The 18,122-nt window shown below is 43.4% G+C and overlaps 1 protein-coding gene across 1 annotated transcript in view; it reads right to left on the reverse strand.

Moving 5' to 3' along the window:
- Cyria (CYFIP related Rac1 interactor A) overlaps nucleotides 1-18,122 on the reverse strand; it is a 63,709-nt gene that overhangs the window by 29,539 nt on the left and 16,048 nt on the right. The window contains exon 2 of the mRNA XM_051181647.1: nucleotides 1,716-1,795. Within this exon, the coding sequence (XP_051037604.1) occupies nucleotides 1,716-1,785 (70 nt within the window). The 5' untranslated portion in view covers nucleotides 1,786-1,795. The remainder of the gene's footprint in view (nucleotides 1-1,715; nucleotides 1,796-18,122) is intronic.

Genomic DNA, 18,122 nt, shown 5'->3' on the forward strand with positions numbered 1-18,122 from the left:
AGGCGATCGCTCAGTGGGTAAGAGCAATGGCATGCAAGCCTCATGACCTGGAATTCATGTTTAATAAACTGGAGAAGTTCGGTAGCACCTGAAATCCCAGCACTCCTAAAATGAGATAGGAGCAGAGACAAAAGAATCACCCAGAAACTTCCTGGCTGGTGAGCCTGGAGTATGCAGGGTGGAGCCTGGACTATGCAGGGTAGAGGCAGAAACCATGAGAGAGAATGCCTCAAACAAAGCGCAAACTAAGAATCAACTCCTGAAAGTTGACTTCTTGATGCACACTGTGCCATGTGTGTACCCACATTCACATGTAACACCCCCCCACACACACACAGAGAAAGAGAGAGCGAGAGAGAGAGAGAGAGAGAGAGTGGGAATACCAACGTAGCTTGAACTAGCATAGAGTCATTCATGAACAAAACAGGATCTCTGTTTATTTAACAATGATTTTCAGGCCATCTTACACCAGAAAATTTTAATTATAATGGTTTGGTAAAGGAGACATAACTGTTCTATTTAGCATTTCTGTTGCTATGACTCTGACCAAAAGCAACACAGGGAAGAAAGGGTTTATTTGGGTTACACTCCCAGGTCACAATCCATCATTGAAGGAAGACAGGGCAGGAACTGAGGCAGACACTCTGGGGAAACACTCCCTACTCCCTACTTCTTTGCGCTCTGGCTCAAGACTCAGCAAGCTGTCTTATACAGTTTGGGGCCACCTGCCTAAGGATGATGCTACACACAGTAGGCAACCAAGGTAATACCTCACAGACATAGTCACAGCTTAATCTGATTGAGGTTCTCTCCTCCTAGGTAACTCTGGTTGTATCAGGCAGAAAATAAAAGCCAGGCCAATGGCATTTTAAGCAAAATGCACATTTCAAAAATCAAGAAATAATTTTAAACAATTAAATAATACATAGAAAAAAGATGGCATTGGTTAAAACTAACAAGCATAATTTCTGATGGTAGTCACATTTTTCTTTGCAAGTATAATGGTACTTAATGCTTGCCCATGTCAGTTAATGTGTTTGCCATTTTTCTTTGGAATGTGGAATAGTACTATGTATAAAATCTTAGGGAAGATTTATTGATGGGAGATGTCATCCTGTAAATATGTTTCTCTTATTGGTTAATGAATAAAGCACTGTTGGCCAATAGGAAAGCAGGATAGGTGGGACTAGGAGACAAGGAGGATTTGGGAAATAGTAGGGAGGAGATTCAACATGTAGGACAGAGAGAGCAGAACTCCGGCCCCTCTCTCCTATAAGATAAGACCACGTGGAAATACTTAGATTAATAGAAATGGGTTAATATTTAAGACAGAGCTGCCAATAAGAAATGCTAATAACAGGCCAATAGCATTATATCTAATACAGCATCTCTGTGTGTTACTTGGGGCTGGTGCGGCTCTGGGACCAGGCTTGTTTGGAAAATCACTCTTAACAATGCATGATAAAGCTTTATATATATCATACCAAAGCTAATTCTTATAAAATCAAAGAAAACTATGGGCCAATTAAAATAAACCTTCTTTTAGGTTCTTAAAATTCATAAAGAAAGGGTGAGGGAAGACTACTTAGAAAGAAATGCATGCTGCCATTTGGATTTGCTTTGAGCCTCATACAAAACCTCTATAACTTCCTTATGAACAAGCTATAAAGCAAGTGCAAGGCTTTCATTATTGTGTTACAATGCTCAGAACTTACTTTCAAAATCCAGGAAAAAGTGTGGATAATTCTCAATTTCCCGGGTCAGGACTTTGAGCAAGTTTCCCATGCCAGCAAACCTAGAAAAGACAACACAAAAACAAATATAATCAGGGATGTGAAAAGCTGACTCAAATGCATACAGCTCCACCTTCACGTCCTGAGGACCAAGAGGAGGGCAGCTCCATCAAGTGGAGATCTCACTGTCATCTCACTGCTCATCCCCGAGCTGCTGGGAGCTAAGTAAGCCTGAGGTGGGGTTGTCCAGAGTACAGTGGTGATGGATGTGTGGGTCACAAGGTCTCTGAAGAACCCACTTGCACTATGTATCTCATTCACATGATGATGATGATGATAAAACAACTTAAACATTTTTGAAGTGGAATTTTGGCTATTTCTATGAAATGCTTCCCTTTCCCTTTTACAAGTCCCTGTAACCACACAGCTGACACCTCTGCCTCGCTTCGTTTCCTGCTGGTATAGAACAAATCATGTCACTGGATAAGTATGACAGATAGGCTATCATTAAAATATCTGCCAGGAATAGCAAAGGTCTCTCTTTTATCTTCTCTCTTGTGTTCTTTTTAAATGTTTCTTCCCTCTCTTCCTTCCTCTTCTTTCTCACTCCCACCATCTATCTCAGACTTGCTATGTAGTCCAGATTTCCTATGTGGTCCGTACTGGCCTTGAACTCACAGTTCTCCCACCTTAGTGTCCAGGTGTATGCCAACATGCCTGGCTTAAATTTCCTAACGTTTGTGAGAATGAGTTCAGGAAACAGATTTCAGGTCTCAGGGACTCTCTTGATGCATGTTAAAGGTGAGATTTCTCAAATTATAACTCCTGAGTTCAATTCCCAGGTCCTACACAGTGGAAGGCGGGGAACTAGTCCAACTCCATCTGCTGATGTATAAACTGACAACTACTTATGAGTGTATATGTGCGTGTACATGCACACACATACACAGACACACACACACACACACGTAAATGTAATTTTAAAAGAAATGAAAGGCATAATATCAAGAAAGTCATTCTCAGTAAAACGGCAGCCTCAGGGGCTTATTGCTCTTGCAGAGGACAATGTTTTTATCCCCACCGTCTACATGGTGACTCACAACTCTGTAACTCCAGTTCCAGGAATTTTATGCCCTCTTTAGACCTCCATGGGCAGCAGGCAGGCATATGGTATATATACATACAAGCTGGCAAAATACTCATACACATAAAATAACATCAATAGAGATGAAAAGAAATAGTAGCCTGAGACATGCACACATGCAAGTAAGATCAGCAGAGAGACATACATCTGTTACATATCTACAGTCCTTAGCCTAAAGTTGAAAGAATAGGAATGGCTTATTTTTTGAAGTAAACAGCAAATTTTCCATATCTCTCAGACTAAGATGTTAACTGTCTTTTGAGGAGGCTACTCACCTATGCATCCCATTCATTCCCCATATTTATGGGGCTGGAAGCAGGTAAGGGCCCATGCTCTTTGGAAGAACTTCATCTACCTGTTTTATAGATGATGATGGTACTTAACACCATCATCACTACTGTCATGATCATCCCAAAAGCCTTTAGACACACTTAGGAATTTCTGCTGGAAGATGGGTTTGGTAGGCTGCATGTAGCTCTCCAGAGAAGGCCAATGGATAGATACACTGTACTTCTCTCTTCTGAAGAAATATCTTTCCTATCCTTCCTGCCATTCTGTTTTTCATCCCCCACTTTCTCACCATTTCCTATGAAAACACATCCAAGCAAGCCCTACATACCACAAACTGCCAGACATACAGCTCAGGATGGGTACGGTCCATCCTGTCCTAGGCAGTCTTCGCAAGCCCTCTTAGACCACATTTTAATGAGAGATTCCAGTTCTGAGTTGGAGGCACTTCTTAGAGGAAGATGATTCATTTAATAGTAGGCTGGCCCCTGTACCTAACAACTTAATGGAAGTTAAATAGTCTTAACTTCCTTATTTTGCTGCTTTGAGTGTCTCAGATTCACTTCCTTCTAAACTCCTGTTTTAAAAATGATGGTCCTTCCAGAATCCATCCCTACATGGGAAATATGCCAAGCCTTTGAAATTGTAAAAGCCCAAAATAAATAAATATAGAGATATCCCCAAATGTTGCCTGTAGAACTTTAACTTTGTAAGATTATTTGAGATGGTTGGCTAACTATAGTAAATAGCTTGCAACACAATTCTTACACTAGCCATGCTCAGTTATCTGGGATTCTAGATGTGTGGGTTTGCAACCCAGGTACATCTGGAACAATGACTCAGGGGCATGAAGTACTACTAGGGGTTAATTCTGTTCCTATGGAACCTTGGAAGCATGTCTTTCAAATGCAATGCAAGATCCCTAAATTCCTATAGAAATAGTTCATGTCATCATTTTCATGAGAAAAATGTGTAATGCTTGGAACATTTACTCAAGGTGAAAAATACAGGAGAATTTATTCACATTTAGGTAAGTCTACCAAGTGAATCAGCACATCACAAAGATGGTCATCAAATAGAGACATACATCTATCTATCTATCTGTCTGTCTGTCTATCATTCATCTATCTGTTGTCTATCAATCGACTGATATATCGATCTACTATTTATCATCTCTCAATCAATCTACCTATCTATCTATTATGCACACATTCAAAATCAAACCCAGGCCCATAAATATGCTCTCTCTGCGCTACCTCCCCATTTCACCACGGTATTTTTTAAACTGAACCCTGAACTCACTTAGAAAGCCCCCTCACCTAAATCCTTGGTGACAGAGACTCTCCAGTCTGTTCAGACAGCTCCTACATGAGCACACTGCTATGCACCACAGTACTAAGGAGACAGCTTAATTGAGATAGATTAATATTTGAGATTAGACATATTTTATGTCAATAAAAGAATATCATTTCACACTCTGCTGGAGGATGCAATACTGACATAATTAAGTTGGAGCAAAGAGAATGCAAAGGGCTGATTGCAAGCAAGGTATGAAGTGGAGGCCATCAGGCCAGTAGCTGGGGAAGACTTTTTGCATCTGAGCTTTGGCAGAATCAAAGAGCAGGAAGTAAAAATAGTCTCTTTCGAGATTCAGTATTCAAAAACTACGAAGATCACAGTGGGTAAATAAAGACATCATGGCTAAGAGCAAGTGAAGACAAGAAAAATTCTCCTCTGGCTCAGAGTGGCTGCTTCAAAGAGGATATCTGAGGATACACTGAGTCACAGTTCCCGTGGCAGAATAGACATATGGGTGCCAGAGCTGCTTGCTCTGGCAGTCCAGGGGTGTACTCTGCAGAGCTGGGAAACCTGGCTTGCACGTTCTATCCAGTGACGTCATAGCTGCGCCCTCCTATAACATGCTGCTTCTGTTTCAAGGGTTGTCAGCTGCTTGTCATTCTTCCACAGCTACAGGGGTCTATGTTGCAGAGAATACAGCCATGCAGAAGGTGCTCGGAGCCCCCGTGGAACCTTCTTCCTTAAAATAGTATCATCTGAGAACAATGTGGCAGCAACTTCTTCTTACTTTTGGTTTTATAGAAAACATGCCACTGTTCACAACTACCCTCCAAGAATGGATCAAGCCTATGCTGAACATCCTCATACCCATTCAGGTGCAGGTAGGGACTACAGTGAGGGAAACCATGATCTCAATGGCAGGACATACACAGCCTACTTGGAGCCTAGGGTTTACCTAGGAGTTTAATTTAACTGAAAGCACATAAACACATCCTGGCATAGAGTAAGCACCCAAGGATGTTCATTGATGACCCATCAACATGTGGGAATAATACTATGTTCCTGGTACTTATGAAGAACACCAGCATGTTATGGAGTATCTACTGTGTGTCTGTAGCTTTCCCACACTTTTGTTGTTCAAATCTTACAACAACTTTCAAGATATTATGTTTATGTTCATGTTGGTTACAGCAGAATGGAGTTCAGAGAAAGTAACTGACCAACAGACTCAGGCTTGACTTAGAAAGTCTTAGAATGCAAATATCAAGCTCTTTTCTCCATTGGAGACAAAGTATCATACTAGACACTCCACCAGTCCCTGTCTAGGGACATCAGAAAATCTACAGTCGTCTAAAAGTGTATTAAGGGTGTGGTATTATGGCAGGCATGCAGTCTCTTTTCTAGGGAAAGTCTCTACAGTTTCTAAGACATAGCAAGGGTGTTTGCTCGGCATCATCCCTGTGGCATGTAGAGGAAACTTAGGCTCTGCAGCAGTTCTGAGAAGAGATGAACCACATGGGGCAATAGCACCTGGGCAAGTCTGCTTGAAGAAAGCTGCCACTCACAGGCCTGGGAAACATGGGTGGAAGAGAGAGTTTTTCCATCTGGGGGATATTAGGAGTTAAGAAATAGAAGGTATGAAATTGGGGGGGGGTGGTGACTGGTCAAGATCCCTCCAAATAGTAAAGACAAAGGATGTTTCTCTAGCCTTGCTGGTGTCTGTAAAGACTACTTGCATGGTCTTGATATAGGAAGCATACATCTTTAAGGGTAGTAATTTTGGATATACAAATCACACACACACTCACTTTTTCAGCTCTCTGTTCAACTGACATTTATAAAACTGGCTCTACTGTCACTTGATGGAAAATACACAACATTCCAAATGAAATTATTCACTGCTAACATTTCCTAAAAATTAATTCTCTCTCTCTCTCTCTCTCTCTCTCTCTCTCTCTCTCTCTCTCTCTCTCTCTCTCTCTGTCCCCCCTTGAAATTCTACTGTAGTTTGAAAAAGTTTAAAGTAAGCCAAATGCAATCAATCAAGGTTTTTTTTTTAAACTGTCCAAGCCCTGGTGGTGGTGATGCTCACCTTTAATTCCATCACTTGGGAGGCAGAGGCAGGCAGATCTCTGTGAGTTTGAGGCCGGCTACACGTAAAAACCCTGTCCCAAAAAATAAATAGAAAAATAAGAAAGAGGAAGAGGAGGAGGGAGAGGAGGAGAAGAAGAGAAAAAGCTGTGTCCATAGTTTAAGGAATGTAGTCAGTGGTTAGAATGAAGCATATCCCTCATTGACTCACATGTGAATGCTTGGTCCCTTGTTGGAGACTGTTTAGGAAGGTAGCCCAGGATTATGTAGTCAATGGGAGCCGGCTTTGAGAGTTCATTGTCTCACCCTAGTTCTGGCTGGCTCTCTGCCATCATGTTTGCAGCTGAATCATAGGCTTCTAGCTTCCTTTCCTGTTGTCCAGCCTTCCTGCCATATCTGATTCTTATTTCTCTGGAACTGTAAATCTCTAATTGCTTTTGGTCACAGTGTTTTTAACCCAGAAACAGAGAAGTAACAAATACAAGGAAACTCTGTTTGCTTTCCACAAACAACATGTAACCAGTTGTGGGAAAATGGGAATAATGACCTTTGAACCATGTACATCAAAATTTCAGGTTTTAGGGGATGATTTTATAAAGTCATCTAGAAGACTTTTTTATTAAAGTCTATGTAGAAAATTAATTCCTATATTAAAGCAATTTCTATCAATCTTGAATTCAGAACAAATCAGGGCAGAGGAAGAGAAAAAAATGGAGGTCTTACCAGTGTTTGTTTGGCAACAGTTTTTTTCTTTTTTGAGGGTGTAATGTAGGGAGTAGTCAGTCAGTGCCTCCATCAGAAAGGGTAGAGTTTGCTAGCACTTTGAAGGGGCCACCATCTTCCCGAATCTAGGGTATTTAGACTTTTGGTACAAAGACTTTAAAGAACAAAGACTCACATTAACTGCAGTTCCATATTTCTGAGAATTAAAAAGTTCCAATTCATGAAACTTTTGTTTCCCCTGTGACATAGCCCATAAACCATAAATAAATCATGAATATAATGGCATATATTCATATGACATCACATTTTTTGTCAAGGAAGTATCTGGTCACATTCATTGTTCACATCAGCTTGTAAAGCTATGGATACTTTTATTATGAGGTTCATTTTACAAACTAGAACACCATGACTCCAGGGAGAGTAAATGTTCCCCCTCAGACATTCCAGATGGAGCCTGACTTCCTAACCTGTGATCTCAATACATCCTCAAATTCCTCCAGGAAACACTGGACATTGAGGTCCTCTTTTTCAATATCTTAATTTACAGGATGAAGGAAATGGGCTCTGTCCATAGATATGGAAGATTAAAGCAAAGGGACCAGATGTCATGTATCCCAGTTGTGGGGCCCAGAACAGCTTGGGCACTGCTGCCATGGCATGGTTAACAAAAACCAGCTAAAAATTAGGTCCTGGCAGGCAGCATCAGGTTCCAGGAAAAGCTACAAGCTGACACTTCCTTGGGAGGGCCAGCGTCTGAGGGGACATTCCAAATATCCCAACCATTACATAAGATCACCAGATGTCCTTTAGCCCAGTAAGCACCTATCTCCCTTTCACCAAGACACCCCTAGAAAACATCAGCCTCAACCCCAAACCCTCTACTATGACAAAAATCCTACCCCACCCAGGCAGGGCACTCTCTTCTCTCAACTGTTGCAACGGACAGACTGAGGGTTCAAGCTTGAGCTTGAATAAAGGCTCTTTGCTTTTACACATGGTACTCAGTTTCCTTGTTGGTTTTTGGGGGATCCCTCCATCTGGGCATACCACCAATCTCACACTTCATTAAGCAACACAAAAGTAATGGGATGGCCACTTTTAAAGACATAACTTTGGAAAGTACAACAGGCTTGTGTCACTGAAGGGTTTGAGCTCCCATGCATGCTAACTGAACAGGCTCAGTTCTCCCCGAACAAGGACATCCTCAGTGGGAATTAGAAGCCTTGCTCACTGTTCTACCTTCCCATGGAGAGTGATCCATGTGGCCCCTCAATGGGGCTTACCTATGTCCTGAAAATAGCATCCAGCACAACATTCCCAAGTTCAATCTCTCTTCCCTCTCCCCGTTCATGTCCACATTGATGGATGAACATAAGCCTTCATAAGCCATGGATACCCGTTGCGTGCAGAGGAGTAGATAGCCAAAAGCATGCCCGAGATGCAGAAATCTAGGCCTCTGCTCACTTCCTCTGCCCCCTTTCCTTGCACCTGCTCCCTCTACTCTAGCCACAGGCAACACTTTCTTACTGCTTCCTCACTGCCACAGAGCTCTTGCTTGTGCCTCTCCTTGTGCATCCCACACACCATCACCTGCAGGTGGTGAGGGTGCTTCATGCCTTGTGGGTGATTGATGTTCACAACCAATGTGTGAGAGAGAAGCCATTACAATCCCAATTCACACTAACCTCCCCAATCCCTCAACTTAGGAGCTATTGACAGCTCATGGCTTTCAGGAGAAGGAGACGCAGTTTCTTTAGAAGTGTGATTCCTGGTAGATTGACCATGCCCCTGTGGGTGGTCCTTCACCCATGGGTATATGGGCAGCGCTAATTGCACTCGAGGGTAATGACAGAAAACGAATGGGTGTGACAGTCTAGGTTCTTAGGAAGGGACCCCAAATCATCCTGATTCTTCACCTCGTTGCAACCAAAACATTATCTACACCTCCACTGAGCAAGGTGCTTCATTGTGTTGCCTGTGTGAGGCTATAACTCAGCTCAGGAACATAATCACACACATTCTCGTGGGTCTCTCTGAACATGAGGTGTTCTGGGGCAGGGCTGCTGTTATCACACCTCATTGCATTCCTAGCACTTAGAGTGGGGCCTGGCAGACAGTCAACACTTTGTCCAGGGGTTTCCAAGCATCAGTTCCCCATAAGTAAATGAGAAAACCGAAGACTACACCAGCAGCTTTTCAAAGAGCTAACGCTAATAGCACATGCTATATTTCTGTTTTGATTTATTTTACAGACTGAAGGTGACTGTTGTCTCTTCCCTCCCAGGAGTGTATTGTGAACTTTTACTGGCTTATAAAATGTGGACATCCAGGGAACTGCTCACACAGAGAGTGACTTTCCCAGGACTGAGGCAAAATTCCAAGTTGGACCTGGCCTCCCCATCTCTCAGGACCACCTTGCTTAGCCTTGAGTCTGACTTGATGGTGATAGAGGAGTCTGGTTTTTCTGAGGTATACAGGTCAGCATTTGAACACAGCATCTGGCCTGCTGTGTGTTCTAAATCAGGGGAGGCCTAAGGTCTCTCCAACCCTCTTCCCACTTACTCCTCCCACCCTTCTCCCTCTTGCAGCACAGAAAGGTGCTTTGCTGAGGTTCCCTTCTCTGCTACAGGCCATGTTCTCTACTTGCAGAAGGAGGACTGGATAGAACTGATGCCATCCTCCCAGCGCGTATGCTGTCCCACCTATTGTCTTGTCTCTGGACTATTTATTTGTCTTCCCCTGAAAAAGAAAATCACTTACTTTTCTTCCCCTCCAAACCATATGACAGCTCCCAATTTGCTCTTTCTAAAAATAAGGTACTTAGGTTTCAACCACCTGACCTCCTGTGGGCGGGGGGCATACTTGGCCTGACTGGTGCACCTTCCCATTAATGTGTGTGTCTCAGCTCCTTCGAGTCTGTCCATTATCAGCTTAAATCAACTCCATCATGGGGCCTTTAGCAGTTAGAGAAAAGAAAGACTAGAGTTCTTGCTGCAAACTGTACTTCTTGCTGTTTAGAATTCTAAGAGAAACAAATGGCCAGCTTCTATTTGCCTCAGCCTATACCATATAGGCTACAAACTGGATGGTTGAAAAACAAAAACAAAAACAAAAACAAAAAACCCCCCCACAAAATCATACTTGTTAGGTTGAGGCAATGGATCAGCAGGTAAAGTGTTTGCCTTGTGTGGTGGCTTGAATGAGAATGGCCTTGGTTTTGAATGCTTAGTCATCAGTGAGTGGTACTATTTGAGAAGTATTAGGAGGTGTAGCCTTGTTGGAGTGGGTGTGGCCTTGTTGGAGGAAGTATGTCACAAAGGGTGAGCTTTGAAGTTTCAGAAGCAAAAGCGAGGCCCAGTAGTTGTCCTACTGCCTACAGATCCAGATGTAGAACTCTCAGCTCCCTCTCCAGCACCATGTCTGCCTACATGTGACCATGCTTTCTGCCATGACAATGACGGACCAAACTATAGGCAAGCTCCAATTAAATAGTCATGGTGTCTCTTCATAGAAACAGAACACTGACTAAGATACCTTCCAAACACCAAGCCCCAAGAAAAATCCCCTAAAACCCACAGAGAAAAATCTGGGCATGATCAGCCTAGCACACATGGTGAGCTACAGGCCAATGGGAGATTGTCTCATAAAAACACAGTGCATGGCACCTAAGGCTATCCTGTGGTACACACACACACACACACACACACACACACTTCTGGGGGGGGGTGGATTACATCAATGGACTTAAATATTTTAGCTTGTTAATTCTAGGAAACTGAATTTGCCAGGCAGATTAGTAGTGTAAATTAGTTGGGCTGGGTAATGAGACTTTACCACCAATTTGCCATCCTGGGGATGAAGTCATAGGGTTTTCAGTTCCGCTACAGAATGAGTTGCCAAGAACCCAACAGACAATTTCATTCCAAGATGAAGGAGGAACAAAGCAGAACTAAGTCTATTAGGCACTTTCATCCGACCATAAAAATGAGTTAATGGCTTAAATGTGTTTTCAAAACGTTTTAACACTACAAGTAATGTTTCTCAAGTGGGAAAATGTCCTGAATATTCTCATGATCATTAATATCAAGGTATCTCTCTGAAGGTTTTGACATCCTCTGGGGAATCCAAGCTCCTAAAGTCCACTTGTAAACCAACCCACAGGAATTCACAAAAAAAACACACACACACACACACACACACACACACACACACACACTCCACACCACGAGACCATAATGGAACTGAGCAATTAAGTATTAAGTGCAGGCTAAAATAGCCCTTTCAATATTTAAGTTCAGCTTTCTAAAATAGACTTTTACCTCATCACAGCTAATTCTCTCATAAACACCAATATTATAGCAGAAAAAAATGGCTAAGAGATGAGGGCAAAATTGGATTCTTTTTAGAGACTATGAACCAATGTGCCCCTCCCAGCATTTCAAACTCTAGTGAAGGATGGAAGCAAAGCAATCAAACTGGGGTCCGGCTCCGGATCGACCTGGTGCTCAGAAAGTATTAGTGAATTTGTTCATCTCCCTCTGGAAACCAGAACAGGGCTATGAGAAAACAGCCGGAAGTGTTTGCTCCTTACCTAAGAAAGCTAAGCGTGTCAGCCCACCCAGGTCTGGTGTGCTGAATCTCCTGTGGAGAGGGATACCATGGGTGTGGGGGGGGGGGGGTAAGGAGCTTCAGTGGCCCGAACCTTGGTAAAGCCTTGCAAATCTCTGCTGAGCTTGGAATGTTGTTTCTACTATCCTTGGTGGCTTCAACTTCAGTCCAGAAAAATGAAGTGACCACCTAGAAGTTACCTGCTATCCAGGCTTTTCCAATAGTCACTTAATGAGAAGAGACCACCAGTCCTCTACAGTAATATACTGTTTTCCAAAGTGCTTTCCCAGCAAAGAACAGATGGGACCCTCCTGGGAGAAAGGGGAAGTACAGTGGGGGTAAGTACCACATGTATTGCTGGCCATCTTCTTTGTAACAACTCCACTCTGGCAAGGGAGGGTTTTGCTTAAACTCCTCCCCAAAAGACACGGCAGTATCTGTCCTGTCTGTCCTTACTCATCTCTAGGAAGGGTCCTCTTGCAGGATTCACATCTCCACTCCACTCAATCTCTCTTCATACTTCCTCACCTTCTCTGCTGAGGTATCCCTGACTCTAGTTTCCATCCATATGCCAATGTCACCTCAACTCTGTTCTTCATTCCTAGGCCCAAACATCTGGGTGGACTTCCCACAGGCATAGCAACTTGGCTTGGCAATAATACACTCACTATCTATGCCCCTATCTCCTTGTGTTTTGTGTATTTAAGGCACTAGCATCTCCCTGATTACATCAGCCACTCTCCTGGGTACCCTTTAGACAGCATATTACCCTAGAGGACTGATGTATCACCCTACAGGACTGGTGGTCCATGTCTTCTCATCTGCTCTGGCTCCTCCTCTTCCTCTGTATACTGTTTTTTTTTTTTTTTTTTAATCAGCCCAACTAGCAGTGCCATTTCCCTAGCCTACTCCATGAGATATCGAAGGTTTCTCAGATCAACCACAGGTTTCTGAGCACATCACTGGAGATGCCATGTTATGTGCAAAATGAAAGCTTATGAATTAAATTCCTACCATTTCTGGTTTCAGTCCAAGGTCAGTTGTATTGTGTGTTTGTGTGTGTGTGTGTGTGTGTGTATGTGTGTATGCAGTATGTCTATGCATTAGTGAACAGCATGTGTGTGGTATATCTGGCTATGAGTGCACATGTGTTTGTGTGTGTGTGTGTGTACACTATGTCTATGTATGTAAACTGTGTGTGTGCATATATGTGGTATATCTGTGTATAAGTGAACAATCGTACATGTGTGCAGTGTGTCTATGTATAAGTGAATAGCATGTGTTGAGTGTATCTGTGTATGAGTGTGCACAAGTGTGTGTATGTGCATGGTATGCAGTGTGTCTATGCATGAGTGAACAGCATGTGTGTGGTCTATCTGGCTATGAGTGTACAAGAGTATGTGTACATGTCTATGTATGTGAACAGCATATGACTGTGCATGTGGTATATCTGTGTATTAGTGTACAAACCTGTGTGCATGTGTACAGAAGAGGAGCTCAGTGTGTCATTCCCCAGGTTCTATCCACCTTGTTTTATGGGCAGGGTCCCTGAATGACCTGTAGGTTAGGTTGACTCGCCAACCCATCCCAGAATTCTGTGACTGCCTCCCTCACACTGGGATTACAAGCATACACCACCATGTCTAACTTTTTCAAATGGGATGTAAGAATCAAACTCAGGTCCTCATGATTGCAAAGTAAACACTTTAATACTTGAGCTATCTTCACCCCCCACCCCATACACACACCTCTTTGTGAAGTTTCTAGTTTTCCATCAGGAAGTGGAACATGAAACCAGCAGTCAATGTATAGCGAAAGGATGTGCTATAGGAAAGAGTCCCCAAGATCCCAAACATCACATCACACAAGCATCAAAAACTGTATCAAAAGCCATTGCATATATAAAATCCTAGAACATTAGAACGTCATTTAGTATCAGGAATGTAGAGTGCCCAGAGACTCAAAATCTCACTTGAGATTTCAGATCAAGAAAGGTTGTGCCTTTGTTCCTGAAAGGAATAGTCTCTTTGATTTTGAAACCACTCTTTCCCACAAACAAAACTAACCCCAAAGGTAAAAGCCCTGGCTTGAGCCCTGAGCAAGCTGTGCAGACAGCAACCCAAGCCTGGGAGAGAAAGGGGGGGGAGGGGAAATGGGAGCAGAATTGGCAGGTGTGAGTCTGGCATCTGGGGCTACTTCCTGAGTGAGACCCCCCATGAGGCAAGCAGGATCAGAGATCAGCAGGACCCATAGATGGCTATTTCAGTACAAATGCCCTAAGATTTTTCTGGTGTCCCCAAAGCCCATAAAATCCGCTCATTTCTCCCTTCTGAATTCCAAACCTGGAGAAGCTTGTGGGAGTATGGAGCTGGCACAGAATTCTGCCCCCTTCTTGCTTCTCGTTCTCAGTCCTTCCTTTGTCAAGGACACCTTGCGCCTGTGAAGGTCTTATCTGACAACCGGGTTTCAAAGTGTCTTCAAAGACGCCCCCTCCCTGCCTTAGGCAGAATTAGCTATCTTTGTTGCCATGCATTTTTAAGGGGCTGTGCCTTAGTCATTTGTCGTGCATTCCTCACTCTAATGGCACCCTGTCTACACCTCTGTCCTTGCATCATGTACAGGTCCAGACAGACAACCGCTCTTCACTGGACCACATGTACTGGCTAAGTAGCCACTGAATAATAAAGGCAATGGCACTGATTACAAACAGACCCGATGGCCATTGTTAAGAATGGGCAGAAAAATTGGCATTCCCCTAGATGTCAACATTTTGGGGAGTGCTTGAACCCTTTGTGAGCTCAGGAGGGTATTTTGAAAATCCAATGAAAATCAGCCTTCTACTAAAAAATGTACATATGTATAAAAGACACATTTCCAAGGCGTGCAATACATAGACTAGAGCCTATGGGAATCCCACACTTATGTTAGAATAGGGAATTTGAACTTATAGATGGACAGATCGCATGAAGAAGATATTTCTACCTGTGATCTCAGCTGCCTTAAAACAAAGGGGGTGGGGATCACTTCTAGGAGGTGGGGTGGGGTGTTACTCTACTCTAGATTCTTGATTTTCCTTGTCCATAGAAAGCAAACCATATTGACACACATAAGAGAATGCGGATAAAGGACCTAGGATTGTCTTTGGAGCCTTACTCACCCCCAAAGCAAACACTAGCGATGTGTGCCCCTGCCCTGTATCCGTAGAGCTGCAGCCACAGTGAGAGCAAGTCATTTTCCTTTTCAATAAGAAAATCTGCAGCAGCTGCTTTAGCAGAGGGAAGAAAGGCGAAGCAGACCACCGCCAGGGGAAGGCCGGCTGAACGGCTGCACCGGGCTCATGCACAGGGCTATTAATCATACAAGAGCCCATTTATGACAAATACAGGTCACTCCCTTTGCATGACAAGGCAGAGGGGTCCACAGAGGCCCATTATCCTCCCCCAAAACAGAACATTGTGGGCGACATGGGAGAAGCCATGTGCTCACACACAAAACGGACATTGTAAGGGTGTTTGTACAACCCCGTCCTGCTCCTCGTGGATTTCCTGCCAAGGAGACGTTTAGCTCTCACAGAATCCAAGCAGCAGACATTGGCTCATTCAACATGGCTTCAGGCAGTGAGACCCAGAAACCCGGTGCATGAGTCCCTCTGCTGGCCAAGCCTGGAACTGTAGGGCAGGGATACTGAGCCCCTGTGACTCTTACAGGATTGATTCTCAGAATCCCAGGTTTTTTGCTTTTCACTTTAAAAGTGGGGTGGGCATGAGCTTTGGGGAATAGGAACCCTGCAAATGCAGCAGCTACTAGCTTCAGAACTTTTGGCAAGTCATATAACCCTTCAATATTACTTTCTAACCAGAGTTCATACCATTCATTTGACTGCTCTGAGATATGTAAAAAATGAGTGACAAAAATGGTTTTCCTCTAATTGCTTTCAATAGGACGGGCATGGCCACATCACTCATATAGAGTCAGAAAAGGAAAAAGGCACGCTTACTGGCAGCGCCTTTATGTTCTGATCAGAAGAGTAACTTTAATTCCTGATACTCTGATTCCCAGAGACTATTATTTCTACTGTAGACATGCCACAATTGTCTCATGTGTTGGCATGGACAGTACCAGCATGGTATATGCCCCCGAACACACTGATTCACTGATTCATTGGTAATGCCCCACTTGGAATAGTTGTAACTTTATGCTGGGGATGAACTGGTAGAATTTTCTAGCAAGGTTGTAAGTTTTGAAGGTTGGACGATGGATCAGATCACTCCATTGAGCTCTCCAAACTGAGCTGTTCTCTGGCTTCTGAGGTGTAGCTTGTCAGTATGAATATGTTATTAGGAGTCAGAAAGGCCTGAAATAGCAGAGCAGCCTTTTTTTAGGTTCGTGTCTTAACCAATGCATTAAATATTCAGCTGACCTCACTGGTGAGCAAACAAGATGGTTTTAACTGCCGCCAAACACATGAGTGATCATTGCCACAATTGCCACACCCCTTAGGACCAGCGAGTCTCATGTCTGTCCTAGTTATTGGGGGAACTTCTCACCTCTTCACAGTTGGTACCTATGAGGGCTCTAAGTGAGATCTCAAAGGACAAGTGCTGTTGACAGCCCAGCTGATAACTCACTGTGTCCCCATCTCCTAGAGTCCACACAGAGCTCTCAGCTTCTCGTGGGGATCTCAACCTTGACAAGTACAGAACTAAAGACTTCATTTCTCCCCTGGAAATCAGCCCCCTCCATAGTGTTCCCCTGCTCAGACGATGGCAAATGAATGAGCTCCCAGATGCTCTGTACAAAGTTATTGCTAATCTGACTTTGATGCTTCTCATACCCCATATCCAAGCCAACACATCCCATAGCTGTGCTTCGAGACAGGTCTTGTGTTTAATCCTTTTCCCCATCACCAGTGTTCCAGACCAAGCTGGAATCCACCATCCCTTGCCAGGGCATCCCTCAGTGTCCTCCTCGACGGGTCCCCCAGCCCTATTCTCACCTACTCCCAATCACTCTGCTAGCTGTCCATCTAGCTACTAAAGCCTTGTGTTAAAAATTATACCCGGTCACTCCTTAGCTTAAATCCCTTCAGTGACCTCCACTTAAAGTACTGTGACTTTCGTCACAGTCAGCGAGATCCTATGTAGCTTGTTCACCTGCTAAAGCTACTTTGGTGTCTTCACTGTTTTTCCATTTGTTCAAGTTCATGCTCCCTCCCCCAACTCCCTCTTGTTCTTGCTAGTCATTCTGTTTATAAATGCTTCTCTCCAAGTCTCTGTTCAGTCTGCTTTTCTGTGAAGTCCAGCCTAACTATCATGTCCACAATAGGACTTTGCCACACACCATCCCTGGGCTTTGTTTTTATTTGCATATCAATCTCCCCTAATTTGTATCCCCTAAAATTTCTCAAATAGGGCCCATGACACAGTAGGAAATCCATCTACCATCTATCTATCTACCTACCTACCTGTCTTTCTGTGTGTATGTATATATACATACACATTGTCTGTCTGTATGCATACATATACATTATCTGTCTGTACTATACACACCTATCTATTATCTTCTGTATACATATATGTACATATGGCATGTAATAAATAAAACATCATTCATTATTCTGCTATGGTACCTCCTCTCAAACAAAACAAGTCCCTTCCACCATATCAGAGGGAAGGGGAAATTCTTATGTCTTCCTGAGATTCTTTCCCCATCTCCCACACACTCATTCTTATATCAAAGAAGACTGTGCTGCTATACAGTACCCAGGACTGTCTGTAGGCCCTCAGTGTGGTCCAAGCAGCAGGCCTCATTTTTCTCCCATTTGGGCCCAGCATTTCCACAGACGAGACCAGGATGGTAACAGGAAGTTTTGGCAGTCAGAACATGTGGCTCATGTGTACTGAGTTATAGCCAAGAAAACATGAAACTGAATACTTCTTCTTACACAGGGATCTTGTTTGTGATACCAGCCCCAGATTCTGCCTGTATTCTGTGATAGGCACTGGGCTGAATACTTCAGAGATACTGTCAAATCACACCCAACAAAGCTAGGTGCTACTCTTGTCTCTGACTTAACAAGCAAGAGGGCTGGCATACATTGTAGCTTGTATAGTTATAGCCAGCAACAAGCAAAACCAGACTTTGAGAATAGGCCATCCCAGAAAATTCACATTTCAAGCCACTGTGTTAATCCACTCATCTGATACTCCAGAACTACTACTCAGTGTTTAGAGAAG

This window comes from Phodopus roborovskii, unplaced genomic scaffold, assembly GCF_943737965.1.
Source record: "Phodopus roborovskii unplaced genomic scaffold, PHOROB, whole genome shotgun sequence".
Taxonomy (NCBI): Eukaryota; Metazoa; Chordata; class Mammalia; order Rodentia; family Cricetidae; genus Phodopus; species Phodopus roborovskii.